Source organism: Pipistrellus hanaki (assembly GCF_964339955.1).
Source record: "Pipistrellus hanaki genome assembly, chromosome: 17".
In the NCBI taxonomy this organism is placed as follows: domain Eukaryota; kingdom Metazoa; phylum Chordata; class Mammalia; order Chiroptera; family Vespertilionidae; genus Pipistrellus; species Pipistrellus hanaki.
The window spans coordinates 10,222,081-10,243,107 of record NC_140519.1 but is presented as its reverse complement, the minus strand read 5'-3'; the positions used below and the strand labels follow the sequence as shown (position 1 = coordinate 10,243,107).

General features: G+C 41.5%; 1 protein-coding gene across 2 annotated transcripts in view; it reads left to right on the top strand.

The window, feature by feature from the left end:
* Nucleotides 1-21,027, top strand: part of FER1L6 (fer-1 like family member 6) — a 141,988-nt gene that overhangs the window by 74,156 nt on the left and 46,805 nt on the right. For both annotated transcript variants that reach the window (XM_084864814.1, XM_084864813.1), the window contains exons 14-20: nucleotides 151-271; nucleotides 854-954; nucleotides 4,809-4,899; nucleotides 8,571-8,690; nucleotides 11,136-11,288; nucleotides 17,900-18,077; nucleotides 20,133-20,257. In XM_084864814.1, the coding sequence (XP_084720940.1) occupies nucleotides 151-271; nucleotides 854-954; nucleotides 4,809-4,899; nucleotides 8,571-8,690; nucleotides 11,136-11,288; nucleotides 17,900-18,077; nucleotides 20,133-20,257 (889 nt within the window). The remainder of the gene's footprint in view (nucleotides 1-150; nucleotides 272-853; nucleotides 955-4,808; nucleotides 4,900-8,570; nucleotides 8,691-11,135; nucleotides 11,289-17,899; nucleotides 18,078-20,132; nucleotides 20,258-21,027) is intronic.

Here is a 21,027-nt window from a genome sequence, read left to right as displayed (position 1 = left end):
AGTATAGGCTAGGGATGAAATTAATAATACTTTGATAGTTTTGTCACCACCCCTCGCCCAACCCACATAGAACATACAAAACATGAATCTGTGTCTGGAATTGCCTGAAAATGCTTGATTGTCAACTTACGTCCTAATATGTTTTCACAGAAATTACAACTACTTGCCATTTGAGGCCAAGAAGCCCTGTGTCTACTTCATCAGTTCCTGGGGCGACCAGACGTTTAGGCTGTACTGGTCCAACATGCTGGAGAAAATGGCGGACCTGCTGGTAGGTGACTCACAGGCCATGGACTTGATCATTGGGAACCTAGAGGCCAAAGGATTTTTTTTTCCACCCAGTGGAAGGTCTTGACCTCAGATTAAATACAAATAAGTTGAAGTTGTTGCATTTGGAGGACACATGGCCCTCTTACAACATGGACCCAGAGGAATGAGAATGCATTTTGCAAAATCCCTGGACTTGAAATGAAACTATCTGAATTCAGATCCCTGCTCTGCTTCTTATTGATGTAGGACCTATGGTAGGCTGTTTTCCTAATCTCCAAAGAGCAGGGGATTGACAGTTATCCCACAAAATTGATAGATCCTGGTTTCAACTACTGTAAAGCCTAAGTCCCTAACATGGTAGACAGTTTCTTATAAGATCAGCCCAAATCCAGTTAAGAAAAGGAAAATTAAGAGTCAGCATGTGGTAGTACTTTCCAGTTCAGATTCAAGAAAACAGATTCCTTCATTTCTAAAACAAACAGAAAAATAGCTATATATTATTTCTGGGATGTTACAATCAATATCTCCACTACAGTGTCTCATTCTCACCTCTCATTTCTCCACCTCCGTGGTTTGTTTTCAGGAAGAAAGTTTAGAAGAAGTGAAAGAATTGATCAAGATTTCAGAGGAAGCACCAGAGGAGAAAATGAAGACAGTGCTCAATGACTTCATCAGTCAAAGCAGGTACCAGCTGGCTTGGGGGGACTGAGCGTATATGGAATCAGCTTTTAATTATCTTAGAAAGTAGTTCATTTGCATGCATTCAAATGGGAATTTCAGAATTTTCCATCCATCTTTATTTTGCTCAGTAATTTAGCTGGCACAAGTGGGATTACTGTTGCTTCCTGAAACATTAACTAAAACCTAAAGCAATGGGGGAAAGAAAAGAGAAGATAAAAAAGACTTACTGCTGAAACTCTATGAAATAAGAAAAAATGCCAGCAGTGTCCTGGCAGGGTGGCTCAGTCAGTTGGAGTGTTGTCCCGTTGTCTTGTACACCAAAAAAGTTGTGGGCTTGATCCCTGGTCGCCCTAGCTGTTTTGGCTCAGTGGATAGAGCATAGGACTATGGACTGAAAGGTCCCGGGTTCAATTCAGGTCAAGGGCACATGCCTGAGTTGCAGGCTCGATCCCCCTAGGGGGCATCTAGGAGGTGGCCGATCAATGATTCTCTCTCATCATTGATGTTTCTCTCTCTCTCTCTCCCTCTCGCTTCCTCTCTGAAATCAATAAAAATATATTAAAAAAAGAAAAATGCCAGCAGTGGTAGGGCCTAACATGGTTTTTTTTTTTTTTGCATTTGGTAAACACTCAACAATTATATTGACAATGAAATGGATAAGTTCTATTAAATATTACTTAATAGAATTCATCATATAGCACATTAATAGGAACTAATTAATGACTCTTTCCAAGAGATGAGTAATACAAAGATTCAAAAATAGGGTATCAGTTACTTATTATTGAATAACCAATTACCCTCAAATTTAGTGACTTAACACAGTATTTATTATTACTGTTCATGTTAGATCTATCTACCACACAAGGACTCACTTGGACTAACTCTTGAAATTAAGTCAGGAGTGGAGCAAAGATGAGAATCTGTCATAATGGAAAAGGGATGGCTATTCAGTTGCTGGAAGACAAAAATGAATAGATAGGAGATAGCGACATTCTGGTATTCGGTTTGATAAGTTCTGGCTTTCCTATTCTCTCAACTACCCAAGCATTTTTACCTTAAAAAAAAAAAAAAAAAAAAAAGAAAGAAAAGAAAAGGAAAGAAAAAAATAAGTATTTAGTGATTTTTTTTTTCTATTTTCAGTTTTTTTTTTAATATATATTTTATTGATTTTACACAGAGAGGAATTGAGAGGGATAGAGAGTTAGAAACGTCGATGAGAGAGAAACACCGACCAGCTGCCTCTTGCACACCCCCTACTGGGGATGTGCCCGCAACCAAGGTACATGCCCTTGACCGGAATCGAACCTGGGACCTTTCAGTCCGCAGGCCGATGCTCTATCCACTGAGCCAAACCGGTCTCAGCTATTTTCAGTTTTTTATTGTTTTTCATAGTAGAAGCAATATATATATCAGTGCTACTCTTGCTGTGAGCTAAGTGCCACCTGCAATTCCTTTTAAGTATTATTTTTTAAAAATATATTTATTGATTTTTTACAGAGAGGAAGAGAGAGAGATAGAAAGCTAGAAACATCGACGAGAGAGAAACATTGACCAGCTGCCTCCTGCACACCCCCACAGGGGATGTGCCCACAACCAATGTAAATGCCCTTTACCGGAATCGAACCTGGGACCTTTCAGTCCCCAGACGGACGCTCTATCCACTGAGCGTCCAAACCAGTTTTGGCTAAGCATTATTTTTTAAATAAACAACTGTATTTTTAAAAAAAGTTTTTATTGATTTTAGACAGAGAGAAAGGGAGGGACGAGAGAGAAGGGGGCAGAGAGAAACATTGATGTGAGAGAGAAACATGATCGACTGCCTCCTGTATGCCTGCTTACTGGGGCTGGAGCCCACAACCCCGGTATGTGCACTGACCAAGAATCAATCAGCAACCTTTTGGCGCATAGGATGATGTTCAGCCAGCTGAGCAACAATGGCCAAGGCTTCTTTTAAGCATCTTTAAAAAGCTTCATGATCTCATAATTTTAGAAACTGTGGCAAATGAATAGTTCAATAACTTTCTGTATTGGGGGTTACTTGGGATGATAATCATTCCCCTTTCAATTTCATAATCAACTGAAAAAATATTCATGAGGGTTGGAAGGAGATGAAAATGTTAGTTTTATATCTGGTAAACCTGGATTTGAGAAAGCAACGTGGACCTGAGGTCATGGTGGGCTTCTTGGTCCCCCAAACTCATTCATGGTTGAGCAGCTGGTCTTTGAGGCTTCCCTGAGGAGGGACAGCCCATTTGCCACGTGGGTGAGAAGGCTGCCCACAGCCAGCAGCTGGCTGGGTCAGAAAGAAAAAAAATGAACAGAAACATGTGCTGTGGTCATTTACCCTGATTTTGATGGGGAAATAGTAATTTCCCCCCCTGTGAAGAAGGGAAAGAGATCAGAAGTCAGAACTGTCCTCCATATCTCCCTGTGCTGGTCCATCCTGGGAAGGGGAGGGGAATGAAATTCCTAGTGCCTCTAGGAAAGATAGACGTGTAAAAACAAGACTCCCTCTACAAAATATAACGCTTTTAAAGTTAAGAGAAAATGTAACTTGAGCATACACCTAAAGAGAGTTTTGGATGAGGCCTCCAATTGCTAAAGGCAGAGCATGGGGAGCTCTTAGAGCATGTGGCATCTTAGATTTCCCCTTTGTTTCTTTTTTTCTTTTTTTATCATAGAAACACTACATGCTCATCTTACAGAAAAAGAAAATGCAGGGATGTATAAAGTAGAAATTTTCTCAATTCTTTCTCCAATCTCACTCTCCAGAAAGGAGTTGGATTTGTCCTCCTGTACATTTGCCAACACACACATCTACAAAAATATTGTCCTTCTTCACAGATGATAGCACACACTTTGTTCAGCAGGCTGCCTTCTCACTCAACAATGCATCACTGGCATCTTTCTGTAGCAGGACATAACAGCCATCCTCAATATTCAATCCATGATGCGTGTCAGAGGCCAGACCCTGATGCTGAAGTTGTCACCATTGATTTGCTCCTATAAACAATGCCACAGCAAAGAGTACTGCATAAATGCATTCTTACAAAAATTTTCAGTTATTGTTGAAGGATAGAAGCATAGTGTAATTTTTGGATCAAATTATATAGACATTTAAATGTTGATTGGTGCTATTAAATCACCTCTTGAACATTATAACAATTTACGTGCTCCTAAAATCATGGAGGGAAGTGGTTATATCTCCACAGCTTCACCAACCTTGTCTACTATCACATTTTTTTTTTAAAGATGGAAATGGCATTGCCTTTAAGTTATTGCTAATTAGGACAATATCTCATTTTCCCAAGTCATATATATTTCCAAGCCATGTGTATTTCTTCTTCAACTGCGTTCAGAATCATTACCATTTTCCAAATGAACACATTTTTAACTTTATCCCTCAAAATGTTGCTACTCAGTCCTTTGTACAATTTTTAAGATGTGAAGGCACATCGAAATATCGAGTCTAAGATATTTGCTTTGCAGACAATTTTCAGGGCCCTTTTGGTGTTTGTTAAATTTGCAAGGTGATGGGAAAACTGCTTTATTTTGTGTGGGTTTTTTTTGTTATGAACTAGGACAGCAGTCACAATAGATACGGACTGGAAAAACCAGCATCTGTTCCCCAAGTGAAGTCTGGGTATCATTTTTCCCAGATAAGAAAAAATTCTCATTTTGTTGCTTAGAAAAGTTAGTGCATCATTGCTTAATCCTAAATGAAAAAATCTTGGTTTTTGTGGCTTCATTAACTTTATCATTGTATTATAGGAAGTATATTTGCAAATCTCTAGAATTATATAATATAAATGGATTGTCACTAAGTAGGTTTCAAAATTATTATTCTTCTCTTTCAGTGCCTTTATCTCTGAGGCAGAAAAAAAGCCCAAGACGTTGAACCAAACCACTTTAGATAAGAAACGACTTACGCTCTGTTGGCAGGAGCTGGTATGTGAAAGTCTATTTATACTTTGAAGCGAATTGAAACGTGCTTTAAAAATAAACCTCATGGATGAGGCATAGGTCAGAGACTACCAGAGGATAAGGTTCTCAAGGTTACACATTTGCATTATATAAAGGCACCAGCGAACAGGGACTCCATGGGTGAGTTGGAAGGGGACTAGCATTTATTGAATGTTTACAAGAATGAGCTAGGAGACCACCAGTTAGTCCTGCATCCTATTCTGATGGATTTCCTCTTGCTCATTTTCTTGATATTTATATTTTGTAAAAGACTGTAGATTCTTTCACTGGACCTTCTGTCTCACAAGCTGAGAGAGTAAAAACAAGAACAACAACAACAAAAAAACAAATAACTAATCTTCCTCTTCTTGGTTTCCTCCCATTAAGAACTGTGTTAAATGTTGTCAGCACATCCTAAGTGGTGCATATGTACACAGTGGAATATGATGTGGCCATAGAAAAGAAGGAAATCTTGTCATCTGCAACAACGTGGACGGGCCTAGAGGGTATATGCTGAGTGAAATAAGTCAGACAGAGAAAGACAAATGCCAGATGATCTCACTTATGTGTGGGGATCTAAAAAACAAAATAAATGAACAAGCAGAACAGAAACAGACCCATAGATACAGAGAATGTTTTGATGGCTGCCAGAAGGGTTAGTGGGGTGGCTGAAAAAGGTGAAGAGGTTTAGAAATACAAATTTGTAGTTGCAGAATAGTCACAAGGATGTCAAGTACACCGTAGGGACTATAGTTAATAATATTGTAATAACTATTATGGTGGATACTAGATTCATTGGGGTGATCACTTTGTAAGTAAATGTCTAATTATGGGGTTGTACACCTGAAATTAGTATAAGATTGTATGTCAACTGTAATTTAAAAACAAAATATATATATATATATATATATATATATATATATATATATATATATATTCAAAAATGTAAGCACTTCTTAAGAATAGGCTGTGGCTGGTACGCCTGTGTCCTGCAGAATGAGGGACGACTGAGAAATGCCAGGCCAAGTCAGACCCTGGCTTCTCTCACCTCCAAACTTCAGTTCCAGAAATGGCACCAAGGGACATCTTATATGAGGCCATGATAATCCTGCAAAGAACAATGACTCAGTGTTTGCCTGGCCAGATGTATTTTAGAGATGTGAGTGGGGCCCAGAAAGATTTAACGATTTTTTAAAGGTCACAGCTATTTCATCATAGAGACTAAAACTCAAATCTCAAAACTCCTGGTTCATCCTTCTTTCCAGAAAAATAAGTGAAGGTTTGTGTATTCTTTTTCTGTACTCTCAGGGAGGCCAGGTCCTCACCGTACACAAGGTCTTCTTCCTGGCCCAGTTTTTCTTCAGTTCCTTGGACCACCTTCCCTGTCTTCGCAATGTCACCCATTGCCCACTGCCCACACAGCCCTGCTGTCTTCTCAGTGTCTGCCCTTCCTTGGCCTGAACAAGTCCATGATTTCAATGTCTCTGCAGTGGCCCAGCTCTACCTCCTCATCTCCAGACCTGTATTTCCAACCTCCTAGTGGACATGCCACTTGCTTGTCTCACAACACCACAGACTCAATACACATACCTACTCAACCCATCATCTTCCCACCTAAACTTTGCTCCCCATCCTGCCAGCTACACTCATTGCTCCAGCCAGAAGCCTAAGAATCAACTTTGAATCCTTACCTCTCATCCTAAACAGCCAGTTCGACCACAGGCCTTGTTGATTCTGCCTCTCAAAGACTCTGGGACTAACTCCACTTCTTCATCCCCAAACTCATTGCCTAAAATGAGGTCCTTCCTGTCTCTGGTCTAGACTATTGCAGTAGTCTTCCTTTAACCTATTAACCGGGGAGTTCCCTTTTTAATTACGCAACCTGTAATGGGCGCGTACTCTTTCACTAGGACGTGTCAGTACATCATGCCCAGAGGACGTAATTTCATATTATTATTATTATTTTTATTTATACTTAATTAAAATAAATTATATATATTTTTTTCATTTATTTATATATAAAGCACAAAGGAAAATAAAAAATTACAAAAAAAATAGAAAAGAATACCAACAAAAAAATGGAAACATCGAATTAAAAAATTATAAATTTTACAAACAATTATAAAGATTACAAAAAATATATGCTGTTCCTCTCAGGGCACAACATATATTTCCATGACGTATTCATACGTCCTACCCATTCCCGATATTGTTTACGTTTGACGTATTTATAGGTCCCGCTCAATTAACAGGTTAATCCATCTCCCTTACCACAACCAGAATGGGCTTTCTAAAACACAAACCTGACTAGATCACTGTTGCTTAAAATAGTCACTGGAGATCTTAATTGTTCATTGGACAAAGTCCATATTTCTTTTACATGATGTACAGGGCTGTCTACTGTCTGGCTCCAACCTAGCACCCCAGACTTCTCTCCCATTATTTCATTTCCGTATATCTGTGCTCCAGCAATTTTGAACCCTCAACAATTAGGTGATGTCATATGTAGTTGTTCCTTCTGTCTGAACCATCCTCTTTTCTTATCAAGTTGTTGACTGGTTCGTTCACTCCACAGATAGTTAACCTACTATGTGCCAGGAACTCTGCCAGACACTGAGAATACCCAGTAAGAACAAGACAGAGGAGATCCCTGTCCTAGAGGGGTTTGCATTTTAGTGGAGAGGACAGATAAACAAGCAAACAATAGATAAATAAAAATGATTGGCATTATGATGATGAAGGAAATTTTAAAAGGCCATGTAATGTAGTGGTTGAGGCCAGAGAGGAAACCAGTTTTGCAGAGTCTAAGAGGAACATCTGAACAAGAGGAAACCCCAGCACACCAGTCTTAAGAAAAGAACCAAGCTTGGCATGTTTTCAGACCTCCTGAGGACCAGTGTGCCTGGGGCACGATGAGTGAACCACTATGGGAGGAACTGGGGAGTGGGCAGGGCTAACTCACTCAGGGCCTTTGAAATCACTGATAAGTATTTGGGATTTTTCCTTAAGCACATAAATGTGGGCTGAGCGAATGAATCCAAGTAAAAACTTTTGGGTGTTTCAATCACTCATGCTGAGTTCCTTGGTGGCATTTCTCAAATGATGCCACCTAGGCTTGGAAGCATCCACCAGGCCTCTAGGGAGAGGTGGTGAGAACAATAATCAAGGACTTGGACTCAGCTGGAGGTAAACTCCAACTCTGCCTCTCAGAGCTGCATTACTCTATTTTCCCAGCTGTAAAATGGGAATAATAGTTCCTACCCCATTCCCTTAGGTGGCTATGGTTGCTTTGAGGATTAACACAGCAGTTAGAACATTGCCCAGCACAGAGTAAGAGGTCAATATAGTTTAGCTGCTATTATTATAGTTGTTAGTATCAGAAAACCTAGATTCAGGTATTGTCTATCAGAGCTAGACAGGCTCTGACTTTTCTGGGCCTCAGTTTCTCATCTGTCAAAGGGAAGTGAGATGCTGTCCACTGCCTCCATACTCCTATGAAATTTTTACTAAATGGGCAGCACACTTAGTGGCAGGCCCAGAAATAGACCAAGAGTCGCTCATTGTGGAGCTTATGAACACCTTCAGGATTCTCCTGCAAGAGGGCATTGTGGTCCAGATTTCTAGAAAGATCTGCATTGATTCTTGTCTTGTTTTAGGATGCGATGGCCAAGAAAGCCAAAGGGATCATTCAGCAGCAGAAGAAAAAGGTATCACTTGATGAAATGATCCACGAAGCCCAAACTTTTGTGGAAAAAATCCGCTTTCTTGTGGACGAGGTAATCAACTCTAATAGTGAGCCTCATTAGGAAGATTGGACTGGGTGTTCTCCCAGTGAGGTCTGAATGTTGGATAACAATGAAAGAGCAATATTGTTCCTGAACCCTGCTGAGCAGAGCAGGCACTATTAGTTTAGGGGTGAAAAAGGAGATTTTAAAAATTAAGCCAAACATCTATAGCTTTACTGATTTTTTTTTAATGAAGCTTGAATATTCAACAGAAGTAAAAAGCATGTTCCTTAATGAACTCAAGAAAAGTCAAAATTAGTATATCATCTTTGTTTTCAACAGAGGATTGGAACTCATGTTCAGTAAAGGGCAAGCCAGTTTCTCATTGTTAAGTTATTCATAACCATTATCTTCTGATGACTTCTAGAATGATCTAAAAAGACCCTTATTATACACTTATTTGATCACTTTTATTAGTTGAGTTATTTATAAGAATATATTCATATATTGATTATATAATTTAAAATATGCCCCCAAAGAAACAAAAAAAAATCTCTCTATATAAAATACTAATATGCTAACTGTTCATCTTAGTAATGATGTCACTTAGCAATGACCAACTTCCTCTTCCTACTGACAACTAGCCTCCTTGCAGTTTCTTAAGCCCAGGCTTTATAGCCAGGTGGAAACATTTTACCCTTTAACCAAATGTCTGTGAAGCATTTTTCCATGCCTCATCTCTTTTGATCCTTACAGAACTCCTGGATTAGGTAGATAGGAGATTTGGTGGAATCCTATTTTCTTTTCATTAGCCATAAAACCAGAGATTTAGAAAGCTTAGAAACTCAACCTGACTGAAAAGAAGTAAGAACTGGTGGGTCTTGAAAATGACTTCAAGTTTTCTCACTGTGCAGAATATAGTCAAACACTGTTGCAATTAAATATTTTACCCTTTGTTCTTCTTGCGTGATCTACAATAATAATCTGCTTCGTGTTGATATTTACCGCTGTGTTTCTGACAACTACCTGAAAGAGAAGTTGGGATATTTCACTGGACTGGAAAAAGTTTAGCTACATTAGAAAACAAGTCTAATTAAGCTATTATAGTTTATTCTATATATAAAAAGCTAAGTTGACTTGTGCATGCACTATACATATAAAGCTCTCACTGGTGCCAATCGCACACATGTATTTTGATCTGTCATTGTTGATCATGAATTTGGTTGACACTTCTATTACAGAGAAAGGGCAAATAGTGATATTTAAAATATTTCTTCTAATTATTTTCCTTTTCAAGACCCACCTAAGAACTGGTGGGTCTTGAAAATGACTTCAAGTTTTCTCACTGTGCAGAATATAGTCAAACACTGTTGCAATTAAATGTATAGTGCAGTAAATAATTATTTTCCTTTCCAAGTCATTTTCAGGACCCACCAAAAAACCGAGGTTTTTTGAGGGAAGATTGCAGGAAGAAGCACATATTTACTGCTTCTTTGGTTCTCAAAAGTTATATTTCTTGTTGCAAATAAATTATTCTCTGAAGTTGTAATAAACAGTGAGACAGGCAGTCCTTTTAGTAGATGCAGGGATTTTAATAAACATCCAGAAAGTTCAAACCAGGCACCAGGGCCTCAGCACTCTGATTGACCAGTCCTGTGGCCAGGAAAGTGTCCACAGGGATGTTTGTTTCCATATCAAGAGAGAAGGGATACCTGATGAGGGTGCCAGGAATACAAGACCACTGGGGATTTCAAAATACAGAGCATCTGCTTTCAGCCCAGGAATATTGAAGCCTCGTTTATGACAATATACTTCCTTTTTGTTTCCGTAGCTGCGTGGGTTCAGAATTGTACATTTCAGACACTCATAACACAATGGGCCTCTTGATGAGGAATTCTGCAGTTCCTCCATTAAATAGCTCAATTCTAAAGTCTAATTTTCTGTGCAGTTCAGTCAAGTTTCTCCTGAATAACCACTTTACATGGAGTTAAAATGTTTGCAATCATAGTTTAGGCCCAAAGTTCCTGTGGAACTGTTTTCTCTTCCGAGAGTAAATAGAAAGGCATTCATGGAGTTTTGTTTTTTTATTTGAAGATTCTGGAAATGTTTCCTGGTTCTTAGGAGACCCAGTGCTTGAAGCTAAATCACTATTACAAGACTGAAAAAAAAATCTATGGGAAGGTGTAGAAAATGTTTGTTCAGCCGATGGAGAAAAGCAGGCCATTAAAGATGCCAAATCTTTGGTCCAATTTGTATTTCCTTCAAGCACAGTGAGCAGTTTGGCAGATGGGTTTACCTTATTGCTCATTCGTGACCTAAAGCTTCCTCTTTCCAAAGAAGCTGCACTTACACTTGCTTGATTGCAGAGATGTTTTAAGTACCTGGGTGGGTTAAGTCACAGAGTTTGCTTTGCAGGAGGAGAACAGGATAGGAGAACTCTAGACGTGCAGTTGTCAAACACCAACCTATCAAATCCATTCTCCTCCATCCCTACAGCCACAGCACACCATCCCTGATGTCTTCCTCTGGATGCTCAGCAACAACAAGAGAGTGGCCTATGCCCGCATCGCCTCCAAAGACCTGCTTTACTCTCCCGTCAAGGAGCAGATGGGTAAATACTGTGGAACCATCAAGACCCATTTCCTCAAAGTAAGTCTGCATTATTTTTGACTCAAAACCTTGTGCCTGATGAGAAATCTCTGTTTTTCCTGGGTCACTCAGCATTCTTATTGTGTGTCCATATCTCTGATGCTTCCCCAAGACTTTCAAATGTCTGAGGACAATTGGAATCCCTCATCCCTCTTGATTTAAATTGTGATTCCACAGACTGTCTTGACGCTGAATATGTTCCAATTACTTTGTCACCAGGCACATATAAGTTTTCTCTTTTAATCCAGTGAATGCAGTTCAAGATTATTTTAATTTTTACTGCTTTGATTACTGGGAAGAATGAATATTTTCCTATCAGTTACCTCTCTACCTATTCTCTAATGTAACTTGTCTATGGCTTTTATTTTTCACAGAAGTTCTTCTGTATTTTAAAAATTGATTTAAAAGAAAATGACAAGAGAAGAGGTTTATATTCCATAGAACTGCTTTTCAGGATTGCTGATTGCTTTAAATTATAAAAATCTGCTTGTCTTTTCAATTGGGTCCCTGCACTCTTCATAAAGACAGGGTCCCCCAATGCCTCAGGATGGATTCTTCTGTTTCTAACTTAAGATTTGAGCCTTTCTTGGAGACTCTGGGTATTTTGCCTCTTTAGTAAAATTATGAGTAGCCCTGTGCATGAATCCGTGCGCCAATAGCTCTCTGCAGGGCCTGGCTGCTACACGCCTGCTGCCCAGAGGCTCTCCGTGGCCCAGAGGCCCATCTGCAGCTGGGTGCAGAACGCTTGCCTCATTGCTGGGCAATGAAGCAAGCATTCTGCCAGGCCGCTCACGCTGCCTGCTATCAGTGGCCACATCCCTGGGTCTGGGGGACTCTGGTGAGGCTGAAATGACTGGGCACCATCATTTTGTGGCTATGGGCGCCGCCATCTTTGTAACGGAGTGATGGTTAATTTGCACATCACCCTTTTATTAGATAGGATTTCTATTGCAGAAGTAGACTCAGGCAAATATGGAGAAAAAGTGGTCCAAAGGCTTAACACTCAGCAATGACTGATGACCTTTTTAACTCTTACTGGACTATCCTGACAATTCCAGTTCGGATTTCTTGCTGTAACATAATAATTATTCTTTACTTCCCCAGAAGAAGGGTGAGATGGTTCAAAACCATTCCCTGTGAACGATGGATGGAGAAGGAGCCATGCTTAAGTGAGATGATGTAACCATGTGACAGAGACTTTAAATGTTTGGAGGGCTACCCATCACATGAATGATGGGCTGAGTATATGTGTGTGTGTGTAGAATGAGGACTCATGATAGAACCAGAGGATAGAACTGGGATCCATGATAACCATTATAGGGAAATATTTCTCTAAATGGAGGTTCATAATGTTATTCCTCATCCCTCTAGGTATCAGCAAAGGCTGGAAAAGTACTTGATATAATAATGCAGTCAGCAGCCAGGTTAGACAGCCTCTGAGCCATCCAGTTGCTAAAGTCTCCTGTAGATGTGATGGCTGACTGTTGCAGGCAGAAGAGGCAGTGTGGGGTAATGGCGTAATGCACGGGCTTTGAAATCAAGTGAATCTGGGTTGGAATTTGTATTCCTTTGCTAGGGATGTTGTGACAAAATACCTCCGAGTGGCTTAAACAACTTGAATGCATTATTTCACCGTTCTGAAGGCTGAAAGGCTGAGGTTAAGATGTCAGCAGGGCCCTGCTCCCTCTGAGGGCGACAGGGAAGGTCCTGTTCCAGGCCTCTCCTCTTGCTTCTGGAAGATCCTGGGCTTGTGGCAGCATAACTCCAATCTCCACAGCCTTCTCCCTGTGTGCGTCTCTCCTCTCATGGAGGTCTTTTAATAAGAAGCCTCCTCCAGTGCAACCTTATCTTAACCATACCTGTAATGATCTATTTCCAAATAAGGCCGTATCCTCAGGCAATGTGGTTAGGATAGGACTTCAACACATGAATTTTGAGGGAATACAATTTAATTCATAACAGAATTCTAGGGCCAATATTTCTTAGCTGTGTGACCTTGGGTAAGTTACTTACCATTTCTGTGTCTCCTGTTCTTCAGTCAAGTGGAGGCATAGTTAAGGATTAAGTAGATAAACACATATACCGGACATAGACTGCATCGCCCAGAGTAATCGCCCAGTAAACACTGGCATTCACACAGATGGGCCTCCAACATCCAGAGGATGTTTCTGGAATTGTGTGCTGCCTTTACAGGGGCAAGTTTAAAAATCATTTTACACATGACAGAAAATAACAAAATTATAACTGCAAAAGGAAATTTTCATGCAAGTTGTTTACCACCAATATCAGGATTTTTCTTCAGCTTTCTCCATCCACAAGAAACATTTATCTTAAAAATAGCAAATCATTTCCAAAGGCCCTGTGCTAAAAATACCAGATAATCAGTGGGCTGTTGCTCCCTCCTAACTATTTTGATGTATTCCGGCACCATTTAAAATGAGAACAAAGAACGGCTGTCAAATAAAGCCTGCTGGTAGACATAACTCAGGATTGAGAACCTTGGTTTACTCTTTATCTGTATTTTCCTTCTGCCATTAGGATTGCTCGGGGTGATAGCTTTGTAAATTTTGTTGAATTCAATCCTAGGGACATGATGACACATCTTGATAAGATGACTCAGCAGAACTATTTTTAGTCCTGTGGTGATTGTTGCCCCTGCTTTTAACCCCCTTCCTTCACCTGCCTTCCTACTCTTTTCTTCACTGAGCTGGTAAATCTGAAAAAAGCTCCAGCTATGCCTGGGAGACAAAGGCTCCACATGCCTGCCACTCACTGCCAACTTTCGGCTGAGAATTAGGAAATGCAATAGACAAAGATAGAATTAAAACTAAAACCTGCAGGCCAGAGTTTGCTCAGAGTTTATTTTACAGAGCTGCTATCCCTCTAGCGGCTCCATAAACATTCTTGTTCAAACACATTTGGAAGGTTGCAGTTGAATCCCTCTCTTGGACTTTCCCAGTTCTCATGAAGGCTCTGAGAAGTCCTGCAGTCAGGAAACATCTATGACGTTCACAATCCAAGCTTGCCAATCGTATTCATCTAGAATAGCTATTTATAAATTTTAGGAGGCTACCGTCCTTAGGAGCCCAGTTTGGGAAATATTAATCTAAGGAAGCGAAGGTGCCTCATCTGAACACACATGGCTGAGGAATGGTAAACCCTTAATGGCAACCAGGCTTTCGTGGTCCCTGGTTCCATGGCCTTTCTTTTTCTCTAACTTAAACATATGTTAATGCTACTAACAATGCTGGGACAGAATTCCTTGAGCTCCGCCCAATCCACCATCCACAAAAAGCTGAGTTCTCCCCCTCAGTCTCATACCCACAGTGCCCCTAGTGGCCGAAGGGCAGAAGAGGACATTGATTCATTACCAAAAGGAAACGCTTGGTTTGCACTTAGAGCCCAGCCAGAAGGTGACGCTCTGTCTCTCTGTGCCAGTTCACCAGGCATTAACTCCATAGACCCCTTCTCATTCTTGTCCCCATCTCTACCCTGTCTTCTGCTCTGAACCCCTGTGCCAGTCTCTTCTCAGACCTCTAGCTTTCCATCCTGCTTTCCCTGGGAGCAGCAGAAAGTGGTGTCTGGGTCCTGCCAGAGCAAAACCTCCAGAGGCAAACAAACCCCTCTCTTACTAACACTGACTGAACCAACTTCCACACAGCTCATGTGAATTAGCATCCTTCTGTCCCTTTTCTGACTTGCCAAGATTTCTCTTTCTTTTAAGCCAGTGGGCATCACCAGGACCCCAGGGGAGGTGAGTGGGGCATGGGAGAGGTGAACACGTTAGCCTTCTGTCTCATGAAATATTTATACATCGGTGATCATAGTTTTCAATGTGCTTTTGCATTCATCATTGTTCTCTGTTTATTCCGCTGCTTTGCCATGCTATTCTCAAAAGGAAAGAAGTCTCACTTAAGTGAGACTCTGCACTGTTTTGCAAAGCAATTTCAATTTGGGTATTTTACTTTTTTTAAAAATATACTTTTATTTTTAATTAAATTTATTGGGGTGACATTGGTTAATGAGATTATATCAGTTTTGAGCATATAATTCTATGACACATTATCTGCATATTGCATTGTGTGTCCACCAACCAAAGTCAGATCTTCTTCCATCAATTTATGGATGCTAAAAAGGATGCATAAACCTGTGAACTTAGGAATGCAACATTGGTTCTTGTATAACGTTTTCAAAAGATGTTAGCTGAGCTTTTGGTTCTGACCATGAATACACACACACACACACACACATTTCATAGTAGTATAAGTGAATGCATTTTTTGAATTATTTGTTTTAAGAAGCAAAGTATATCAGACCAGCCTGGAGCAATGCAACATAGTAAGTTAGAAGTCTTGATGCTTAAATACCTAAAAGTGTGGTTGGTAGACCAGCAGGATCATCACCAACAGGAAGAAATAAATGCGGAATCTCAAACTCTAACCCAGTCCTACAGAATCAGAATTTACATTTTAAACAGATGCACAGGTAACTCTTATGCACTGGTGCACACATCAGTGTGTGAGGACCACTAGCTAAGGGTATGGGGTCTGAACCAGGTAGAGCAAGCTTGAGTCTTAGCTCTACCCCTGCCTCACTCTGTGACACTGGACAATTGTCTTAACCACTCTGAACCTCCATTTATTTATTGTTAAACACACACAATAAAGTTATACTTTATTGTCATAATGAAGGTGAATGATTACTTGCTAAAAGTATGCAGGTAATGGGACATTCTTTGTGGATGAAGAAACGTTAGACCAGGGCCTGAACAATGTAAGTGTTCAATGCATGTGAAATATTATTACATCATCATCATTATTATTAGAAAAATGAATAATTAAAAAAAATTTACTGAGTGCTTCTTGGGTGCCAAGCCCTCTTTTCAGCATTAGGGACATCACTGTAATATCTACAAATGGCAGAGGGGTTACTTTTATTACAACAAAATAACCTTAGGCTCTCAATAAATATTTGTTTTATTGAACAAGTGCTTAATGCATCTTAGCTATTGTTGCTATTATTATTATTATTATTATTATTATTATTATAGAATGATGCATTTAGAATTATTTGTCTATTATAAATTTTAGGATTATAAGTTGCAGAATGGCTGTCTTTACCAACAAGAAAATGACTTTTTACCCTATTTGTAAGCTGAATAAAGAACATATCCCACTCCCTAAAGAATCAAACCCAAACTCCTCCATATAACCAGCAGAATTCTTCAGCCTTGTCAGTGTCATTCTCTGTTCTAGCTCTTTCTTTTCTGAAAGCTCTCAGCACCACCGTCCCTGGCACAGAGTAAGCGCTCACTACTAGTAAACGTTAGCCCATATATCCATTGTCAGTTCCTGCCTTGTGTCTTTGTTCATGCACTTCCCTCTTCCTGGGGTACCTTCTCTTCTGGTCCAGCTCCAAAGTACCGAGTCTTAAAGAAGGGATGGAAGTACCTACTGGCACTTCTCTCTTACACTTGACTTTGCATTTGAGTACATGAATGAATGCTGGTCTCCTTGTCTAAATGCAAGGACTGTGTCTTGGTCCCTGTGATGCCCTCCTGACCCTACTCCCTCAGCAATTCCTAGAGGCACTTGTCAGAGTTGCTGAATTGAGTTGCTCAAAATCCACTTACAGCACCCACAGAGCAAGATAAGAAAGTGAACAACTATGTTCAATGCTGGATTCAGGGGCTCTGCACAGGGGGCTTTGGAAAAGTCAGAGCAAGTTGTAGCCTCTCATAGTAGGATTTTGTGATTCTCTCTGGAAAAGAAGTGGTGCAGAAGGAAGAGGGCATTACTGATAGGGAATCCTAAGGAAACTAAGGAAAGCCACTTAGAAGGGCTAACAAAATATGGACAGGTTGCCATTCTCAGAGTGAAGGCCTTGCCAGCGATCCTGAATGCAGGCACGTCTGGGACCAGGGGCTCCTTAAATGGGGGCAAGGAGTCTCCTACTCCTGGTGATGGGTAAGGGGATTAGAAACCACACTGCATGGGAAGGGGAAAGGAATGAGAAGTAGTTAGTCGGGAAGAAAGAACAGGGTAGAGCAGGTAGGTTCTTCAAGCACATGGAAGAAGAATTTGAGTTCTGACTGAAGCCAAGAGGTAGAGGCTGTCGCTGAAGCACCAGGCACTTGGAAGGTCTGGGAAGGGAAATTTCAGTGCAGTGTGGGAAGAGGCAGGTGGTGGGGGTCAGAGACTGGAGTCTAGACCTGGAGTCATCTCTTTGGGTTCAAATCCTGGCTCCATCCCTTAATAGCTGAGTGTTATTTGAAAACTCGCCTAACCTCTCTGAGCCTGAGTTTTTTCATCTATAAAATAGGGCAATAGCCATACTTGCCTGTGAGGTTTGAATGAGGCAAGGATCTGAAAGTGTAACACAGTGCCTATTTGAGCTTCAGCCCTGCTAAAACTGCATCCACCTCCGGGGCTGGCATCGTGGCAGCTGGGGTCATTGGTCTCATTTTGCTCCCAGATGAGCTCCTGAGAACCACTCTCTGAGCACCCCCTGGATCTGCCCCTAGGGACCCAGGAAGGACCTCGTTTCTCAAAGAGCAGGGCCCATAACCAGCTCTTTCTAATGAGGCGGGTTTCCTTGTAACCTCTCCGCAGCTTCCTACCAAACGGCCAGCTGGCTGGTCGGTGCAGGCGAAAGTCGACGTGTACCTGTGGCTGGGCTCGGCCAGACACTCCAGTGCCATTTTGGACAACTTGCCAGCCGGCTATGAGACAGAAATGTCCTCCAAAGTGGCTGTCCCCACTCAACCTCCAGCCAACCTGATCTACCAAGGTATGCTGCCCCCCGGGCAGAGGGTCATAGGTGTCTCTGGTGGGCTTCTGAGAAAACAGGAGGAGACATGCATGCTGCTTGTGCATGATTTTAAGATCAACTTACTTGCCTTCTTTTACTAGAGTTTCTAAGTTTTCTTCCTGACCTTCCGATGTCTGATCTAAAAGAATAAAGTGAAGTCATTAGACACATCTCAAATGAAAATTTGTATTTTTGTGTTAATGGAGAGAAAACAAAGAAAAGGCAGACTATGTAGGTTGAGTTTGGATTTTAAGCGAACAATGTATTTTCAGTACATTATTAGTGAGTTCTCTGTTGCTACAACCTGTGGAACTAAAGCAGATTTTCCCTTTTACACGGCATCGGGGTTTTGATCTGTCAACAGCAGACATGTGCATTTCCCAGAAAGGACCCAGGGAAACCGGTATCAGTGAGTCAGCATGTTTCTCTAGCTTGCTTCTTGGCTTGGCTGCTTCTAGAAATTCAGATTGCTTTAATAATCCTTTCTCCTTTGTAGATATTTTTCATGGTTGCTATCCTGTTTACATTTTCATAATACTTAAGTTTTGTTATAAATATTAATGCCTTACAGTTGCATTTTGCTTATTTCCAAATTGCTTCAATTTGCAGGATCTCTAGCTGTTGAATTCGGATAGAGTAGCATAGTTTTACCTCCACTTCGCCAGAAGCTGAGTTTTGAATTGAGCCAGGTTTCCTTTGTCACCCAAGGCTCCTCTAATGGTGGTTGACCTTGACTACTGAGGGCTCAACAGTCAGAGAAGACAAGTTTCTGGAGAGAACACCTACCACCTGCCAGGCATTGTGCCCTACACTATACAGAAGATTTAATTTATTTCTCACATCAGCCCTGACTGGCTTCTTCATTTTGCAGTCACAAAGGATGTATCAGAGATGCTTAGAAATTCCCCCAAATCACACAGCTAGTAACTGATGGAGCAAACAATCTCCAGAACTTGTTTTATTTCCATTGCTTTCCATCCTGTCCTTAGAGTTTTATCTTTGGGAGAAAATACCTAAATCAGGTTATCTTCTTGTTGTTATTGTCACTACCTCTAGCAACCCAAGTTACCCAGTCTGTCCAGCTACTAACAATTCAGAGGAGGGGAGAGCTCTCCCCAGAGCTTTCTGGCCGTCTGCAGCATGATTCATGGAGTGACATAGTAGGACACTTTCCCTGCTGGGAACTTCTCAACTCTGACTTGGCCTTCCCCCATTGAATCCTGCTCTACCTCCACTGCGGCCCTCTCTCTGCTTCCCATCCCGTCAGACAGGTCTGCCCGCTCCTGCCTTTAACCTCCCATGTCCTCTGTCTATGTCTCTCTCAGAACACTTGGTCCTGTCTCCTGTCGCTGTGATTGCGGTGTTTTGGGATCTGTTACCCTCTCTCCCTGGATCTCTCCAAGGGCAGGGGCCATCTTAACTACTTCAGAACCTTTAGAGATCAGAATTGAACCTGGTACACAGTAGGTACTCAAAATGACCTTGGCTGGCTGAATGGAGGAGGAGATGAATGGATGAGTTAAGACTTTATTGAAGCAAAAACCATTTGTAGAGAAACCTCTCTCTCTCTCTCTCTCTCTCTCTCTCTCTCTCTCTCTCACACACACACACACACACACACACACACACACACACACCAGTGGAAACAGAAGAATTACTAGGAATTAAAATGTGGTATTTTAGAACGAGAAGGTAAGATTTTGAATGTGATAGAAATGAAACCAGGCTCTAGGCATTTTTTTAGCTCTGTAAACTTGGAAAAGTATCTTAGCCTTCTTGTGAGCCATTTCCCTCATCTGTAGGATGGAGGTAATCATATGTACTTCACAGGGTTGTTGTGAAAGCACCAAGGAGAATGCCTGGCTCCTGAGTGCCATCAACACCACCTCTTTCCTGCATCCATTTCTGTCTCAGGGGCCCGTGGTGCCGTGGCTCCATTGTCTTTCTCTGGATACAGCCGCAGCCGCATGTCACACACAGACACCCACGTGCCTAGAAGTCACTAACGCCACCCTTTCCTCTATCTGTCCACAGACCGGCATATCTTCCAGCTGAGGGCTCACATGTACCAGGCCCGGGGCCTCATCGCGGCTGACAGCAATGGACTTTCAGACCCTTTTGCCAAAGTCACGTTCCTTTCCCACTGCCAGACCACAAAGGTAATCAGGGCAGCCCCTGCCTTCTTCCTGGGCCACGGTGATTCACAGCAGGCCCTGGAAAGAAAAGTCAGGGCACATGGCAAATTCCCATGTCTCTGGGCTTGTAGGTGTTTCCAATTCAAAAGCACAGGAGGACAGACACAAGGTCTGTTATTCCAGTATGACCAACTGTCCCTGAGAGAGAGCAAGTCCCTGAGCAAAGGGAGGGTGGCAGGAAAAGGTGAACCTGGCACCTCGGGCTCCTGCTGAAGTGCAGGCACAAGGCCAAGTTCGGCAAGGAATGAATGAATAGGAAATCAGCACACAGACCCAGTGTTACTTAGGGGTCTTGGTTGGGAGGTTTTCCAGCTTTTCGGACAGGAAGCCTAGGCTGGCTGTCGCTTTGCACTTACCAGCTGGGAAGGCTGTGTGTACTTTCAACATCCCTGCAATTCAGTGTGCCTTTCTTCTGCAAAATACGACTTCCTGACGGATGCTGTGAGGCCTGCTGGAGACCGATCCTTTGCTCTGTGCTCTCTCCCTTTTCTGTCCCTGAGTGCGGAAATGTGAAAAGGGTTCTTAATCAGCACAAGTCTCTAGGCTTGCTCATCGGGTCACATTTGCTAGGACCTACTCTGTTCGCTGAGGATGGGCTGTTCTGAGAGAGGGAAGCTCCGTAAAGGATTTGTTTCTCTTTGGGAGGAAAGACAGAGGACACAAAGAGACCTGAGGTTTCATTCCAGCTCATCTCTTTTCCAGTTGCATTGACTCACTAAACCTTGGTCTGCCAT